This window comes from Puntigrus tetrazona, chromosome 22 (assembly GCF_018831695.1).
Source record: "Puntigrus tetrazona isolate hp1 chromosome 22, ASM1883169v1, whole genome shotgun sequence".
NCBI classification, from domain to species: Eukaryota; Metazoa; Chordata; class Actinopteri; order Cypriniformes; family Cyprinidae; genus Puntigrus; species Puntigrus tetrazona.
In genome coordinates, this window is record NC_056720.1 from 16,299,500 (window position 1) to 16,316,948 (window position 17,449).

Here is a 17,449-nt window from a genome sequence, read left to right on the forward strand (position 1 = left end):
AGACTGCAGAGCTGCTCGCTCAGATAAGACTTTCCTCTCCACGACTCAGAAACACTTTCACACGTCTTCAGTCACGGATTCTCACTGGTCATCAATGTACTGCTCAAATATTACCAGGCTGATTATTTTAGGTATTTTTTTGCCTTGTATAATAAATATAATACATACAATTGTTTTTTGTTAGTTTTCTTTACAAAAAATATTTACTTTTACTGAAAGAATTGTTCAAATAAAAACTATTTCTAAAAAGAATTACATGCATCTTGATACAGTTTGTACAGTGTGTAAAAACAGAAATATATTGGTAAATTAAAAAGAAAATCCCAAAATTGTTTAATATAATACATTGAACTTATAAATAATAAAAAAATATATATGCAGCATGTGAAAGACGGAAACAAACAAATCAGAGGAACACAATAAACCCCAGCAAACAGGAAAAAGGAACAATGAACACATCCTGGGAAAGACTGAACTTATACTGTATTATACTGAACAATTAATACTACATTAGTTTTTATGTAGTTCTTCTACATGTTATGAGTCATAACTGACTTTAAACAAACGCTAAATGTTAAAATAACGTTTCAAAAGCCATCTGTTGATGTTTGGGGCTCAGAAACACACCGGTAAAGACTTTCCCATCAAACTAAAACAAATAAAAAAATCGACACTATTTTCTTAAAACAAACAAAAAAAAGCGCATTTTCATCCTCACTTTCTTAGCAGACTTCATATGACAGAAATCTTACGGTAACTGATCTGGTACCCAGATATCACAGCACGCTTAATAAAAGTTGACAGAACATGATAGTAGATAATAGTATAGTAGTATAGTAGTATAGTACCTACCGAGTGTCGCTCTTTCGTCGCTTATTCCACTTTGTGTCGTAAAGTCAGTGAAGTGCTTCTTTGAGGATGTCGTCTTTCCAAACAGAGCTCCTTCCACTAGAGAGAGAGTCTGAGAGAGTCAGAGAGAGAGAGAGTCGAGAGAGAGAGAGAGCGAGAGAGAGAGAGAGAGAGAGAGAGAGAGAGAGAGAGAGAGAGAGACTATAAGAGAGAGAGAGAGAGAGAGAGAGAGAGAGAGAGAGAGAGAGAGAGAGAGAGAGAGAGAGAGAGAGAGAGAGAGAGAGAGAGAGAGAGAGAGAGAGAGAGAGAGAGAGAGAGAGAGAGAGAGAGAGAGAGAGAGAGAGAGAGAGAGAGAGAGAGAGAGAGAGAGAGAGAGAGAGAGAGAGAGAGAGAGAGAGAGAGAGAGAGAGAGAGAGAGAGAGAGAGAGAGAGAGAGAGAGAGAGAGAGAGAGAGAGAGAGAGAGAGAGAGAGAGAGAGAGAGAGAGAGAGAGAGAGAGAGAGAGAGAGAGAGAGAGAGAGAGAGAGAGAGAGAGAGAGAGAGAGAGAGAGAGAGAGAGAGAGAGAGAGAGAGAGAGAGAGAGAGAGAGAGAGAGAGAGAGAGAGAGAGAGAGAGAGAGAGAGAGAGAGAGAGAGAGAGAGAGAGAGAGAGAGAGAGAGAGAGAGAGAGAGAGAGAGAGAGAGAGAGAGAGAGAGAGAGAGAGAGAGAGAGAGAGAGAGAGAGAGAGAGAGAGAGAGAGAGAGAGAGAGAGAGAGAGAGAGAGAGAGAGAGAGAGAGAGAGAGAGAGAGAGAGAGAGAGAGAGAGAGAGAGAGAGAGAGAGAGAGAGAGAGAGAGAGAGAGAGAGAGAGAGAGAGAGAGAGAGAGAGAGAGAGAGAGAGAGAGAGAGAGAGAGAGAGAGAGAGAGAGAGAGAGAGAGAGAGAGAGAGAGAGAGAGAGAGAGAGAGAGAGAGAGAGAGAGAGAGAGAGAGAGAGAGAGAGAGAGAGAGAGAGAGAGAGAGAGAGAGAGAGAGAGAGAGAGAGAGAGAGAGAGAGAGAGAGAGAGAGAGAGAGAGAGAGAGAGAGAGAGAGAGAGAGAGAGAGAGAGAGAGAGAGAGAGAGAGAGAGAGAGAGAGAGAGAGAGAGAGAGAGAGAGAGAGAGACAGAGAGAGAGAGAGAGAGAGAGAGAGAGAGAGAGAGAGAGAGAGAGAGAGAGAGAGAGAGAGAGAGAGAGAGAGAGAGAGAGAGAGAGAGAGAGAGAGAGAGAGAGAGAGAGAGAGAGAGAGAGAGAGAGAGAGAGAGAGAGAGAGAGAGAGAGAGAGAGAGAGAGAGAGAGAGAGAGAGAGAGAGAGAGAGAGAGAGAGAGAGAGAGAGAGAGAGAGAGAGAGAGAGAGAGAGAGAGAGAGAGAGAGAGAGTGTGTTCTGTTCAGTTGTTTTCAGGTAAAGTACAGTGGTTTACTAGTCATGAAACAAAAGAGGGTTAAACCACAGATGAACCAGCACATTAACCAGCGCTGTGGAGTAGTTGTAGTAAAACTAGTTTAATCAGTTCAATAAAAAACTGCAGGTTTACTGTAAACTCTGGATCACTGGAATAAAAAGGAACTAGGTTTTCAAACATAAACTCACTTGGTTTTGATCATTTTATCTCCAATGTGTCGTGTTTTTATCTTAATTACTCGCAGTGCATGCAATATTGCAATAATGACTGATTTCAGACCTTTTTGAGAGAATTAACACTTTTTAATTACTTTTTAAAAAAAGAAAAATAAGTCAGCACAATAAAACATGTGTATTAATAATATAATATAATATAATAATAATAAATGGTTTCTTCATTCTGTATGGATGGGGTTCTGGTTCCTCTGTCTTTGTTGAGGACACTTAACTTCTAGAGATTGTCAGTGAATTGATTCCAGAGACATCTCTGTATTTAATAACAAACTGTTCACTCTCTTCATTAAACATCCCTGACTTATCTTTTTTTTGTAAAATGTTCTATTTTTCATAGCTGTATTTTAGGAGTGTTGCAGCTTTATTAACTAGTCTTTATTAATTAGTCTCCTTCTTTCAGGGCTGGTTGGTTTCCACTGTGACAACTTACCCCATACAGTAAAATGCATGTTTGTCCTAGAAAAGTCCTTTCAAATGAGCAAAAGTCCTGTATTAGACATTTATCAAGAACATCTGTAAACGTGTTGCACTTTTATGGCAAAAATGAACCAAAATAAACTGTACTGAGATGAATTTTAATACTTAATATTTGTATATTTAACATACAGAATGAAATAAAACAGTTGTAGAAAACATGCTGTTATACGAGAAGAGGATAAAAAACATATGACATGATACATATAGACTGTATTTACATCTTGTCGACAAGAGACACAGAACAGTTATTATAAGATGCTGCAGGAAGAGGGGTATTTGGTGGTGTGGACTCTGTTCTCTTGACCAAACACGAAGTAATCGTAGTCTTTCCCGCTGTACGAGTAATAAACATGAGTGAGAGGAACCAGCTCGATCGTCTGACGCTGTGAGAGAAGAAGAGAAGAAGACGATGTGAGTGTCTTCATCAGTCAGGTCTAAAAACACAACTCTGTGAGGTGCTTCCACCTGGAGGTCATGTGTGGAGCTGCAGAGGCTCTCAGAGTTTCTGTTTCTCTCAGAGTCTCTGTGTTTCTGTCAGTGTTTCTGTCTCTCTCAGTGTTTCTCTCAGTGTTTCTCTCAGTTTCTCTCAGTGTCTCTCTGTTTCTCTCTCTGTTTCTCTCTCTGTTTCTCTCTGTCTCTCAGAGTCTCTCTCAGTGTTTCTCTCAGAGTTTCTCTCAGAGTCTCTCTGTTTCTCTCAGTGTCTCTCAGTGTTTCTCTCAGTGTCTCTCTCTCTCTCAGAGTTCTCTCTCTCTGTTTCTCTCAGTTTCTCTCAGAGTTTCTCTCAGTGTTTCTGAGTTTCTCTCAGTGTTTCTCTCAGTGTTTCTCTCAGTGTTTCTGTTTCTCTCAGTGTTTCTCTCAGAGTTTCTCTCAGAGTTTCTCTCACCTGCTGCAGGATGCGGCTCTCAGCTGAATATCTGAGCAGGTGATTCTGAATGGCTTCTTTTGAGGCGTCGCAGACGTCCCGGTCAGGAAAGCCCTCTATTGGATAAACCTGAGGACAAGTCATGTGCTTCAAATCTGTCTGCCTCATTTATCACTGCATCAAACACAGTTAGATAGATATATATATATATACACTAGTCAATGACATGAATCAAAGTCTTTCATCAAATCTCTGCTTTTCGAGGTAAGACAGTTTGATTCCAGAAGGAGAAAAGCAGGAAAAAAGTCTTGCAATAAAACAAATGAAATTCCCAAGTTAAGTTATTATTATATTTAGTAAATAGAGAATGTCATGAGAGAGCTGACACGTGAGGGTTAACGTCTCCTAAAGTAAAATAGGAACGTATCAGCTAGTTAATCAATCCATCATACCAGGAGGCTTTCATCCACAAAGAAGGCTTCTCCAGACACCTTCTCAAACTTCTTGAGCGGGAACTCGGGCACCCGGCTGGGGATAAACACAAACACCTGCGTCTTCCTGCGAAACAAAGATGATCAGACTAATTAAAGCCTGAGGTGAGAGCGTCGGAGCTGTCCACAGACTCATGAAAACACTTTTACCATGTCACCGTGAGCTGAATGAAATGAACCAGGTTTCTGTGACCGTTACACGTCTGGCAGCCTTTGTAACCCTTTCCATGACAGGAAACACACCTGAAAGAAGGAGCTGAGATGTTTATCGTCACACAGCATTAAATCACTAAAGAGTTGGCGGGCCGAACCCTCGGATGACCTCTTCCTCCCTCGTCCGTGGCAGGTTGTACACCTCCGGTTACGACTGTGACCCGAGCCGTGACAGAACATGCAGCGCGTCTGGAGAAGACACATCAGCAGAGACTGTTAAGACTAACGAGCGCTCGGCATTCATGTCTTCATTATTAAACACATTCTGATTGGCTGAAGCTGTTGCAAACCTACACCTTTGTTTACATTCATGCGTTGCTCGGCAACCACTCAACCGTTTCTACGGAACTACATTGATGGCGGAAAAATAACGATTTTATTAATATATTACACTTTATTCGTTCTTATTTTGTGAAACCTTACTATGTTGTACAATATAATAATGGCTTTATGGGAAGATTTTTAAGTGAAAATGAACCGTTAGAATACAGCTCTTATTTCTACTGTAAAGTTGAATGGTTATGATCAATCTCATACTGGTAATACTCACCTGCAGTCAAAAAAAGATGACGCTAAACAAATATATAGTGTCTTTGCTAACAGGCACCGGACGTCTGTTTAACGTCTAGTTGACGTCAAACAGAAGTTATATTTTGAAAATGAAAATCACGTTGACGTCATTATTTGACCTCGATGTGACGTTGATTTAACGTTAGATTTTGGTTACACTGCCTAAAGACAACGGCGGTAAAGGATATCAATTTAACATTGACTTTAGACATAAATGCATTGAAATTGAACCAATTATCTACGCCTTATGAGCTTGTGTGTTTCCTGTACATTCATTTGAGTCTTGCACGTCAAATCTCTGCAATATAAAAGTACATATAACTGCTGTAATGTTAGATATGTTGATATCACGATTAATGTTGGGGAAATGTGCAGTTAATTAGTCATTTTCTTCAGATCTCACGAATCCTTAATGAAAAGCGTCACGTACCCGGCCTCGTCCTCGGCAGTGGGTACACCTGACTCTGCCGTTACCGTGACAACGGTGGCAGGGCTGCGGATGAAGTCGGACACACATCAGAACACGAGCGCGGACCTGACCGACGGACGGGAGACCTTGTGTGAAGACGTACCTTTATGAAGGAAGAGTGCGGGACCCTGACCTTCTGAACGGCGTCCGTGAACCTGGGCGGGTACGACACCTGGACGTGCCACGGAGGAGGACTCGCTCCGTTCTGAGGCCCGTCCACACACTGACCTGAGGGAACAGATCGGTGTCAGGCTGCTGTTTAGAGACCTGTATCATCACTGTGTTTGTGTCCTCAGGCACCTGAGTGCGGCTCCGACTCCCAGGCGCTTGATCGAGACTCAGTGAACGTTTCCAAGCGGTACTGAAACCACACACAACGTGAGATTATTACCATCAGGACAATACAGCAATCATTCCAGATCACGGCCGGATAATAACAAGATTTACACGGTAAACCGTGAACGGCTTCAGCTCTTTGAAGATCAGATTTTTAGCAGGTTTGCTGCTGTATGTCCATTTTTTACCCACAAACTGGAGAAGAGCGTCTCTCGCTATATCCTCTGAGACGGTCGGCACCCTTCAGTAAACAAAGAAATACATCAATGAGCGCACACACATACTGTTTCATATATATATGTGTGTGTGTGTGTGTGTGTATATACAGACAAGCACGAAATTATTCATACCCCAGGCAAATTCTGACTGAAGGTAACTTTTATTTAACCAGCTATTGGGTTTTCTCCCAAAAGATAATAAAACGATGAAGAAGAGACCTCATTGTCAGAAAAACATTATTACTCACCTTTCATTTACATTTGAACAAAAAGTGGCATGTCCCTTTGCAAACTGTCACAGTCTATGGGAAAATCCAATCCTAAGCCTCTGTTTTAATCAAGTCAACAGGAGAAAACAGAAGCTCTCTGCTGTTGGTTTGTGGACAGGCTAAGACCTGCGGCTGCTCACGAGTCAGGAAAGGGCTATAAGACCTTATCTAAATGTTTTGAAGTTTCAGCCGCTACAGTGAAAAGTATTATTAAAAAATACAAGACGTTCCGCACTGTGAACAATCTCAGAGGACGTGGTCGGAAGCCAAAGATGACACCTGTGCTGGTCAGGAGATAGTGAGGGAGGTAAAAAACAATCCAAGGATCACCAGCAAGGCCATCCTGATCAATCTCAAGGCAGTCTTGGCCACAATGATGAAGCCTTCATTGGGCGTAAAAAAGGAGAAGCCGTCAACCCTAAGATCTCCATCTCCACTGTCAAACACGGAGGTGGAAACCTAATGTTTTAGGGGTGTTATCCGCCGGTGGACGAGGGAAGCTCATCACAGTAATCACCACCATGAAAAAGGAGCAATACATCAAACATCAGGAAGTCTGTGGACACTTCAGCACGACAACGACCCAAAAAACACACAGCAAAAGTGATGAAGAAATGGTTAGCAGGCAAAAACATTAGCGTTTTGCAGTGGTCCGGCCAGAGTCCTGACTGAAATCCAACTGAGAATCTGTGGAGGAGCAAAAGATCAGGAGACCCTCCAACCTGAAAGATCTGGAGCTCCTCACTAAAGATGAATGGGATGAAATACCAGCGGAGGAACCTGCTCAGCAATTATAGGAAGTGTTTGATTTCGGTAATAGCCAATAAAGGCTTTTCTATTGATTTACTGAGAAGGGTATGAATAATTTTGGACATGCCACTTTTTGTTCAAATGTAAATAAAAGATGAGTAATATTTTTCTTCCACAATGATGTCTCTTGTTCATTGTCTTATTAATAATTATTAGAATTTTCAGTCCAAAAAATATGCTGGTTCAATAAAAGTAACTTTAAGTCAGAATTTGCCATGGATATGAATACTGTGTGTATATATGTGTGTTATATATATATATATATATATATATATATATATATATATATATATATATATATATATATATATATAAAAAGTGCTGTCAAATTATTAAAAATAATAAATAAATGTAATAAAAAATTAAATAAAAATATTCATACATATTTTCTTTCTTAAATATATACATGCGTTTGTGTTTACGTGATAAATAATTATTATATTATACATAATATATATATATATATATATATATATATATATATATATATATATATATATATATATATATATATATATATATATATATATATATTCCTTCTTTTTATCAAATATTGTATAGATATGTTTTTGTAATCCTGAGCAGTAAAAACAATGTTATACTCACATGACATTTGGGACCGAGGCATTCTTGTCATTTTCAGGTTTAGGGACAAAGTCAGGCGGAGGTGGACAGATCTGATCTGTACAGTCTATGAACCACAAGACAGCAGATATTAGATCATACGCAGCATATCATATCTACATGATTTTAGAAGACGCCACGGACCGACCAATATTACATCTATTGACCTATACGGATATTTTAAGCATTGTCTGACTTATATGCAAAGGAATTTTGAACTACTTCAGCATTTTCACACAATAACTAAATGATCATTATAATACAAAAAAAATTATGATTTTGTTATTATTTTGTTGTATTTATTAAAGTATATACTGTATATAACAGTACATAATAATAATGCTGAGAACAATAATAATAATTAATATCTTATTATTACATCTTAGTGTATATGATAGTGTATTGTAGTCTTCATAATAAAAGTACCAAAAATAATAATGTTAACAATAATTCATGATAACTATTAGTAGTAGTGTTACACCAGCAGTAGTGTTTGGTGTTAGTGTGTGGTTGATCTTTGACCTCCGCCCGGGTGTTCCTCGTATCCCATCACAGGATCCAGCCAGCCTTTAGGAGGAGCAGACGGACCCTCCTCGGGAAGACTGGGCTCAAACGTGTCTGCAGACAGAGATTATCACAATCAAACAATCACTGCCTTAAACCACAGACTTTTTTTTCCTACTCCTCATCATCCGGGAACATCATCAGGGATCCTGGGCTGTTTTATTGATTTTGGAGTGAGCTGTTCCTTTAAGAGAAGTTTTGTTGCTAGGCGACAGAAGACCACCCCTTCTCTTAGCAGTCAGTACTTGGCAGCTGTTCATTAAGTGATTAGGGCTCCATCTGAATGCATCAGTGAGTTATATATACTTCACACAAACATCTCGTTACGTTTGTGAACAATGCCGCTAACAAGTGGATATAAATATCAGCTCTACTGGGTTTCCTTCGCCTGAGATCGTGCTTCAGATTTAGCGTGAAGAATGGGCAAAATCAGGCCTAGAAACAATGCCCTCGAAATACACGGCAGCGGTGAATGATGGGAGGAGCAGGTCGTCTCTGATACAATTCAAGCGCTAATTTAGCAATGCACATTCATCATCGTTTTATAGCTCTGAAAAATATGCCCTTTGTGCTAAGCGTGTCACATTGTCTGGTGATTGTATTTAAGCTACAAAATTCATTAAAGCTGTGTTCGTTTGAGAAGATTACCAGGTAAGAATCACAATGATCCAAACACCAATAGAAAGACCACCTTGAGGGAAACCGAGTGAGCTCAATGAGCACACTACTTGTAGACCTGAGAAAGAGAAACTAGTCTTTCTTAAAAGTCTGCTGCCTAATAATAGCGCTGCACGAATCTAACGGCTGATAACAGAAATAAAGCATGTAAACAGTTGCTGGGGTCTAAATGAACTCAAGCCTTTAAGAGGGGGGTGTGATTACTTATGTTCTACTGACAGACATGTGCTGCTGCTTTGTGAAGCTCGGATCCATTTAGAAAACAGGATACGCTCAATTTTGAGATAACGTTTAGAGTTTCAGAGAGGATATTTTTCCTCGGAATGCATTTTCGTCTCCTGCGATACGGGAAAGTGTTTTAAATGACGTTTGAAAAAGTAGATAAGAGGCGATATTACGCACAAGTTATACAACAAACTGTTGAGAAGTACTCCTTTACTGTAAACTGAAACCATGCACAAAAACATTACACTTAAGCATATTCCTTAAAATACATCATTTTTTAATGAACATGAATAAGAATTCAATAATAAATCAATAAGAAGAATTCAAAAGGTCCCAGTGTTGGAAAAGTGACATGTTACAAAGAGTTACTTTTACTAGAAAGTGATGTGTTCTGTTCCTTTCAGGTTATGTTTTGGGGTCTGGGCTGTGCTTTCTTTCTTTCTTTCTTTCTTTCTTTCTTTCTTTCTTCTCGGGGATCTTTCAGTCAATAAATGCCAAGACAAAGCAAGCTGCGTTACTTATTTAAAAAGCTAATTCATTACCTCTAACACTGATAATCATGAGAAAACATGCTAGTGTGCGTCTTTAGGATGTGAAATGACTATGATGAGAAAATAATGAATCTTACTTAACATTTTCCCCATCTGAGTGCATATAGTTCCCTCTTTAATGAAGCTCAGCTCCCAAACACCATGGATTTGAAACACTCTTCACTTATTACTTACAAGCAGAAAAAGACGTTTAATTAAAACACATTAAAAACCGCTTTCTCGTCGTGCTTTTTTTACTAATACTAATGAGTTTTCTGCACTGTTTGTTCACTATAGCCAGAAAAACGTGACCTCCGAGGGAAGTCCACGAGATACAGGACACTAGATCCTCCTTTAAAGTCCACTTTCAGATTTAACACTGTTTACCTCAGAACTGGACCGAATATAACGTGATCCTCCACAAAACTCTTCTTTATGACGGGTTTCACTTGAATAGAAACGCGTTCAGACGCTTTGAGAAAGTTTAGTTCAAACTGAACGGCTTTATTTGACGCTAAAGGCTCGATTCTTTACTTTACGGTAAACAAAGCACTCAGAATAAACTCTACAAAAAACTACTTCAAAACTGTAACATAACATCAGGTCATTTTAAGAGTATCGGTGTTGTTGTAATAAGAAAACACGTTATTACTTTTTAAAACATATTTTTTGTGGGATAAACATAAAACGTTCAGAGTAGACAAAGCAAGCAGTTTAACTCAAGAACAGAAGAGCGTTGTAACGAGTTCACCCACCAGTCTCTTCTTCTCTGTCATCCATTACACACTAAACACTGCTGATCCTGATCCTGCTCTGCTTCTCCTTCACTTTCCCTCAGTTCTTCAGCTCTGGAGAGTCTGGACAGTAATGAAGAGACACCCTCTGAACAGATTCTACAGCCTTTACTCGAGCTGCTCACAGCTTACACAACCCTTAAAGGCACAGTACACTGTAGGTCTGTGTATATATATATATATATATATATATATATATATATATATATATATATATATATATATATATATATATATATATATTGTTGGGAAAAATCTTTGTTGTTTCCCTCCCAGGTTCAGGTCTGTCAATGATGAGACTTACTCTTAAATTTAAAATGTTAAGTTTAATAAAGTCAGAATAATTGAGACTGAGCTCAGGATACAGAACAACAGCATCAAGGCATGCAGGGCAGTCCTGTACGCTCTCACTACATTTCACACAATATTTATATTCTTGTGCTTGGGTCTTCCTCCCATTCAGGGTGTCCTTCACAGAACCAGGTGCAGTTGTTTCTTCTCGACCGGTAGATGAGCTCAGCAGTCTCCATATCTTGTTTCTGTAGATAAGACATTTTGTACAGCACATACACACATAATATCGAAATGGAAAAACACAGAGCTTCTATTGAGTAAAACCTGTAAAACATAAATCCTTTAAAACATAAATCCCACAATATATAAACAAGAGAAGAAAGAATGAAGAGGAAAAGCCTCTAGTGAAAGTGGATGGAGACTCATGATTAACCTCTCAAAGAAACAAGGAACAAGACCAAAGTGAGTAGAATCTTTTTAAAACTTATTTTTTAAGTAATTCATTTAGGATTAGCATAGTGTAAGGCTTAACCATGTACATGCACACTACTGTAAAAAATAACTCATCTAAAATATGTGTAACGTATTATAAATGTGTTACATGATAAACATAATGCTCTTTATGAGCGATATGATGAAATGTGTATAATAAAGAAACAATATAACATATTTTGTAATATTTTACCCAAAATCAATGGAAAAAATAAGAATAAAGAAAGTCAGTTGTACCAACTTTGACTTTTAAAAGAGTTTATATCCCACAATTTTTGTCTTTTCAGAATTACTTTTTATAGTTTAATGCAAATTCCAAAAAGTATTAATATTTTTGTCCCTTGCTGGAAACAAGCTTCTGTACGCATGTAAAAAAAAAACACCATCAATTTTGTCTGTTATAGTTTGTTTTTTCCTTTGACTTTGGGGTGAAATACAGACGTGTAGTACATGTAGTACATTCTAGGCACTCTATGTTTCATCTTTTTCTAATTGTCTTCCAGTTTCTTTGTGACTGAATAGTTCTTCTGTTCATATGAAGGCATGTTTAAAGGACGGAGCAGCAGCAGCACCTCGCAGGATAATCCCTGGAGTAGACTTTGTGTTCGGCTCCATACACAAAATAAACGTGTGTTTTCTCATGCCAGACATAATGCACTCGAGTGATGGGGATGAGCTCAATGGTCTGCCTCTGGAAAATAACAGAACTGAGTTAAAACATGCTACTCTTTACGTAGAGTTTCATACCACTACTAATAACAGCTTCTTCAAAGAGTTTTACAAGAACTGACTGAATTTGAGGTGATTTGTAGAAGAGCAATGAGTGTCTTTCTCTGTTTCTTGCCATCGTTGGTGTCTTGTTGATATGAATATGTGGGAATATTAAGGCCGCTTCTGGTCAGTCACAAGCTCTGATCTGTTTTCTTCTAGGATTCCTTGGGGCCGAGGCCAACAGGAAGCGGTCGTTTAATTAATTCCCAGAATAATGGGAGGATGAGATGTGGCCTTAAAGCTACACTCCACTTCTTTTGGTCCGACTCTCCTAGAGTTAATGAGTTGAGTTTTACCGTGTGTGAATCCATTCAGCCGGTCTCTGGGTCAGGCGATAGCATCTTTAGCATAGCGTAGCATAGATCACTGATTCTAATTAGACCAGTAGCATCACGATCAAGAAGGACAGAATGTTCTATTTCCTATTTAAAACTCGACTCTTCTATAGGTATATCGTGTACTAAGACCGGCGGAAAATTAAAAGTGATTTTCTATGCCGAAAACATCTAAACTCTTTGGTGAATTTTGAATGCGATGCTACTGGTCTAACCAGATTCAATGATCTATGCTAAGCTAAGCTAAAAGTGCTATCGGCTGAATGGGTTCAACTCAACTTATTACCTCTGGGGGAGTGTTTCGGGGTTGTTTTAGATGAACTACCTGCTGCAGGATCCGGCAGGTGGTGGAGAACTGAGCCTGATGTTCCCTCACGCCGCTTTCAGACGCAGCGTTCACAGAGCTGTCCGGAAAACTGACAACGGGATAAACCTGCAGAGATGAGGCAAAACTTCAGAGCTTTATCTTAGAACATGATCGCTGCAGTCACATCAGGGCTCAAATCATGCATCTTGAGTGTTTTTTATGCGCTGTTCCTAAATGCACATTAATAAAGGGCAGATGGAGACATATCTCCTGACATCTTTCAGAGAGAAATGCAGAGCAGGCCACGTGTGTGTTTCAACAAATTAGCCTTTAATTGAGGGACACTTCTACGGAAGCAGGTTTTTCACCATGGGAGAAAAACGTCAGAGATAAAAGTCAAAATTGCAACTTTATTTTACAAACTTGTGAGTTATAAAGTCAAGACTTTGAGATAAAGTCACATTTCTGACTTTATCACTCGCAATGCACCGTTATATCTCACAGTTCTGTGGAAAAAGACTGAATTGTGAGGCAATTTTTAACTTTTTTTATTCAGTGGGCTTCCATACTTTTTCTCACTGCTTCTGAGTTCAGCATGTTTTTGGTTTTTTGCTCACCTTTGGAGCCATATCAGTAAGAAGTTTCTCTCCACTGATCTGATTCAGAAGCTTAACCGGGAAACCAGAGCCCTTGTCAATCACGGCCACATAGATGTTGTTCTTCCTAAAATAGAAAAGACAGATGAATGAAAAAAGCATGTTATCTTGTTTGTGCACAGTGAACCTGTGGAGATCTGTGAATCCTCTCACCATGTGATTTTCAGTGTGATGAAGCACAGGAGCTTTCCGTGCCCTTTGCAGGTTTCACAAGTGACTGAACCGGCTCCTCCACAGGAATGACACCTGAATCACATCCTTTAATAAGCGCTCTCACTGCTTTTGAACCAGTAAAGAACCGATAAACCCCCATCAAAGTTACTTATATTAACTTTTCTATATTAAAAATATTTAGAAGTTAAAAAATAAATGAAGTGGTGCCCGATTAGAAGGTCATACCTGCTCATCCCAGAGCCCTGGCAGGACCTGCAGAAGTCATGTTCTGTTCTCCCCGAGCCACCGCAGGACGAACATCGAGTCTAAAACCACAGAAACATCGTAAAGAAACAACCGACAGAAAAGACCTGCGGAAGGATTGAGATGAATCTTACCCTGCCTGAATTAACACACGTTCTGCAAGCGGATCTTCCCAGACTCAGGCACGAGTGACAGCCCTGTGTGAAGACAACAACAACATGAATGGACTGGCGGTGAACTCAGGCACAGTAAGACTGAAGGAGCTCGTACTTTGATGATGGACGTGTGAGGAATGCGGATGTGTTTCTGGCAGTCCTGGAAGAGAGAAGGGGTGGGGACCGGGATGCTCCACGGATCCGGAGGCTCTCTGAAGTCATCCACCACCTGACCTGAGGAAGCCAGGGACACACACACACTAAACACACACTTTATACTCCTACACAAGCGTCTGCTTTACTGTGACTCCACGCACCGTTATATGGCTCGCCGCCCCATTCTTTAGTTCTGGACTCTGTGAAGGTCTCCAGTAGGTACTGTGAGCAGAAACAGGTGTCTCAGGGAACCGTGAGCCAGGCTGCTATCTTTAGCTGGACGTGAGGGAAGAGAAAGACTGCTCACCCGGTACGTGTTGAGGGACCGCAGGTCAGTGAACACCATCTCTCTGGCTGGTTTAGTGCTGAAGCAGCACTCGCTGCTGGCGTAGCTGATGAAGGCCTCCTGAGCGAGTTCTTCACTGATGGCTGGGATACTGAGGACACAATCTAGCTCTTTAATTCAATGTCTGAACTACATTTTCATTACTTCAAAAATCAGCTAAATATAACTGTACTGTATTTCAAAAAACATTTCTCATTTTAGTTCAACCTTTCTCTCATTGAGTACTAAACTTAAAAAATTGAAACGGGAACCTAATAAAAACTATAACACTATTACATTAATAAAACATAAACAGAAAACCCTAAAACTAAAATAATACACCAATGGTGCTAAAATAACCTATTTATTTAATCATTTTATTTATTTTTAGTGATCGCAGGTTTATCTCTGATATGATAATGAGCGGGTTTAGTTAGTGTATTTTTCTTTAATCTGGTTAAGTTAGAAGTGCTTTGTTATTGAACCACAAGACTAGTGTTCCTGACTCAGAAACTAGGTTTGCCTCATTCACGAATTCAAAACTTGACAAGAAAACCAATCAGGCACAGCAAAGTAAACAAACAATGGGAATAAATAAATTAGCTTTAAATTGTAAAATGTCTTTCTATTTTCCACTTCATGAAGTATTTTAGTCCTGAAGGAGCATGCACTAGGTTTCTAACTCGTGTGTGTCAGGGTTCAAGGGTTCAAGCTGATATCTTGACAGGTTTTATAGTTTAGCTGGTCTTACTCAAAGCGTCTCTCTTGAGCTCTGCATGGAGCTGGAAACCGCGCCGGTCCCAAATCCGACGGAGGAATAACTGTGGAGGCATTAACAAAAAAATCACCGCCGCGTTCATGAGCAGCTTTTTACTGTTTGTTTCAGCTGGAAGTAATGAAGCTCTTCTCACCGTTGGGCCCCAGACTCTCATATCCAGGAACCACAGGCATCATTTGAGCCGGAGGAGCCGTGGCCCCGTCCCCCCCCACGGGGACCTGACCTGAACAATAAAGTACAATAATTCAACTATCTTCTCTTTTCATCGGGCTACAGCAGAGAGACAGGAAACGTGCTTCTGACGCTCCACTTCCACGAGATCAACTGTTTTAAACGGTTTTAAAAGTGTTTTAAATGGTTTTAAAGTGTTTTAAGCGGTTTTAAAGTGTTTTAAATAAGTGCAAACGATGAGTATAGTGTTAATAAATGCATCTGTATGTTTACCTGCATGATATCCAGCAGGACACGAATGGCTAGCTTCATCCTGGTCACTATAAGAAAAACAAAACGATTAATAATGTTACGTTATTACACCACACCTCAAGATCGACAGAAAGAGAGAGAAAGAAAGAAAGAAAGAAAGAAAGAAAGAAAGAAAGAAAGAAAGAAAGAAAGAAAGAAAGAAAGAAAGAAAGCAAGCAAGCAAGCGCTAAAGTGACTGAATGTTTAGTTCGTCATGTTTTCTCGTCCTGTCCGAGGTTCAGGAGAACTTACAGGCTTTTACTGAAGATTCTTCTCAAAAACGCAGCACTGGTTTTGTTTTCTCGGACTTCGCTTCATAATTTCGTTTATTTTGTTAAACGTACCTCAGCAGATGCCTCCGGTCCATCCTCGAGCTCTGAACTTTCGTTTCGTGAGAAGTGAGAGTCACGGAACAAAGAGGAAAACAGCGGTGTAACCCGACCCGACACGACAGACTCTCAGTCCACACCACTGGTCAACACGTTCATTAAGAAGAGCGTGCTCGAAGCTTTCCTTTGAAGAACGAGCAGATCTTTTGAGTACTTCTTACGATAACTTCAGAGGAAGAGAGAAAATAAGAAAATAGCACGAAAATCTTTCAGGTTTAAGATGCCCAGCAACATCAGCCTCGTTTTTAGTCTTCCAATATTTAGCCTTAGCCACTTTTAGAGAAAAGCAATCAATATGTTATTATAAATGACAAACTACTGCATGAAGAGAGTTCTGTGCGATAAAGAGATTTAAAACAGCAGAAGAGGAAGTCTTCGACTCTGAGAGAGATTTCAACATCGAGCCTGAAGTCAAAAGATTACAGATGTTTTCCGAGAAGGGGCGCTGACGAAGCACATCTGTACACAAGACAAGAAATATGTGTTCTATCAAAGGAGGATATAGTCAGGAACATATCAGGAGAACACGGAGAACTAGAGCACGTTCATAGATTAAAATACAACAGAACAGACTAAACTCTGCTAGAACAAACACAGATCTAACACAGTCTGATACACACACACACACACACACACACTCACACACACACACACACACACACACACACACACACACACACACACACACACACACACACACACACACTCACACACACACACACACACACACACACACTCACTCACACACACACACACACACACACACACACACACACACACACACACACACACACACACACACACACACACACACACACACACACACACACACAGAGACACACAAACACACACACACACAGACACACACACAGAGAGAGACACACAAACACACACACACACACACACACACACACACACACACACACACACACACACACACTCACACACACACACACACACACACACACACAGAGAGAGAGAGACACACACACACACACAGAGACACAAACACACACACACACACACACACACACACACACACACACACACACACAGAGAGAGAGAGAGACACACAAACACAGACACACACACACACACACACACACACAGAGACACACAAACACATACACACACACACACAGACACACACACAGAGAGAGACACACAAACACATACACACACACACACACAGAGAGAGAGAGAGAGACACAATTACAAACAATTAGAAATATCATGATAAATATGATAGTGGAGACTATAGAGCATTTTAATGATCATTCTTT

General features: G+C 39.9%; 3 protein-coding genes across 4 annotated transcripts in view; all 3 read right to left on the minus strand.

Moving 5' to 3' along the window:
• si:dkey-49n23.1 (semaphorin-3D) overlaps nt 1–921 on the minus strand; it is a 42,193-nt gene extending 41,272 nt beyond the window's left edge. Inside the window, exon 1 of the mRNA XM_043223103.1 lies at nt 853–921. The gene's annotated coding sequence lies outside the window, so the exon portion shown is untranslated. The remainder of the gene's footprint in view (nt 1–852) is intronic.
• A 1,853-nt stretch (nt 922–2,774) lies between these two features.
• ssuh2.1 (ssu-2 homolog, tandem duplicate 1) lies at nt 2,775–10,745 on the minus strand. Its single transcript, XM_043223514.1, has 12 exons — nt 10,591–10,745; nt 8,361–8,456; nt 7,821–7,905; nt 6,029–6,158; nt 5,882–5,942; nt 5,685–5,809; nt 5,543–5,605; nt 4,652–4,731; nt 4,480–4,572; nt 4,291–4,396; nt 3,860–3,967; nt 2,775–3,359 (listed from the first exon to the last, which is right to left on the minus strand). Exons 1-12 carry the CDS (start codon nt 10,613–10,615, stop codon nt 3,225–3,227), a joined length of 1,107 nt encoding a protein of 368 aa, XP_043079449.1. The 5' UTR covers nt 10,616–10,745; the 3' UTR covers nt 2,775–3,224.
• A 641-nt stretch (nt 10,746–11,386) lies between these two features.
• ssuh2.2 (ssu-2 homolog, tandem duplicate 2) lies at nt 11,387–16,779 on the minus strand. 2 transcript variants are annotated; one of them, XM_043223427.1, is made up of 13 exons: nt 16,122–16,779; nt 15,760–15,806; nt 15,449–15,538; nt 15,289–15,358; nt 14,520–14,649; nt 14,374–14,434; nt 14,172–14,290; nt 14,036–14,098; nt 13,884–13,963; nt 13,638–13,730; nt 13,446–13,551; nt 12,847–12,954; nt 11,387–12,106 (listed from the first exon to the last, which is right to left on the minus strand). In XM_043223427.1, exons 1-13 carry the CDS (start codon nt 16,142–16,144, stop codon nt 11,963–11,965), a joined length of 1,134 nt encoding a protein of 377 aa, XP_043079362.1. In that variant the 5' UTR covers nt 16,145–16,779; the 3' UTR covers nt 11,387–11,962. The 2 variants fall into 2 exon arrangements, with proteins under 2 accessions (XP_043079362.1, XP_043079363.1); XM_043223428.1 differs by having other exon boundaries at nt 16,030–16,164.
• Nucleotides 16,780–17,449: the final 670 nt, after the last annotated feature.

What these genes read in the sequence shown, in the direction of transcription:
- ssuh2.1 (XM_043223514.1), bottom strand. Translation starts at nt 10,615, where the DNA reads ATGGATGACAGAGAAGAAGAGACTG. An exon ending in TGACAGAGAAGAAGAGACTG is followed by an intron (nt 8,457 to 10,590) that starts GTGGGTGAACTC and finishes CTCTGTCTGCAG; the next exon opens with ACACGTTTGAGCCCAGTCTT. An exon ending in AGCCGTTCACGGTTTACCGT is followed by an intron (nt 5,943 to 6,028) that starts GTAAATCTTGTT and finishes GTGTGGTTTCAG; the next exon opens with TACCGCTTGGAAACGTTCAC.
- ssuh2.2 (XM_043223427.1), bottom strand. Translation starts at nt 16,144, where the DNA reads ATGGACCGGAGGCATCTGCTGAG. An exon ending in TGAGAGTCTGGGGCCCAACG is followed by an intron (nt 15,359 to 15,448) that starts GTGAGAAGAGCT and finishes ATGCCTCCACAG; the next exon opens with TTATTCCTCCGTCGGATTTG. An exon ending in TTACTGATATGGCTCCAAAG is followed by an intron (nt 12,955 to 13,445) that starts GTGAGCAAAAAA and finishes TCATCTCTGCAG; the next exon opens with GTTTATCCCGTTGTCAGTTT.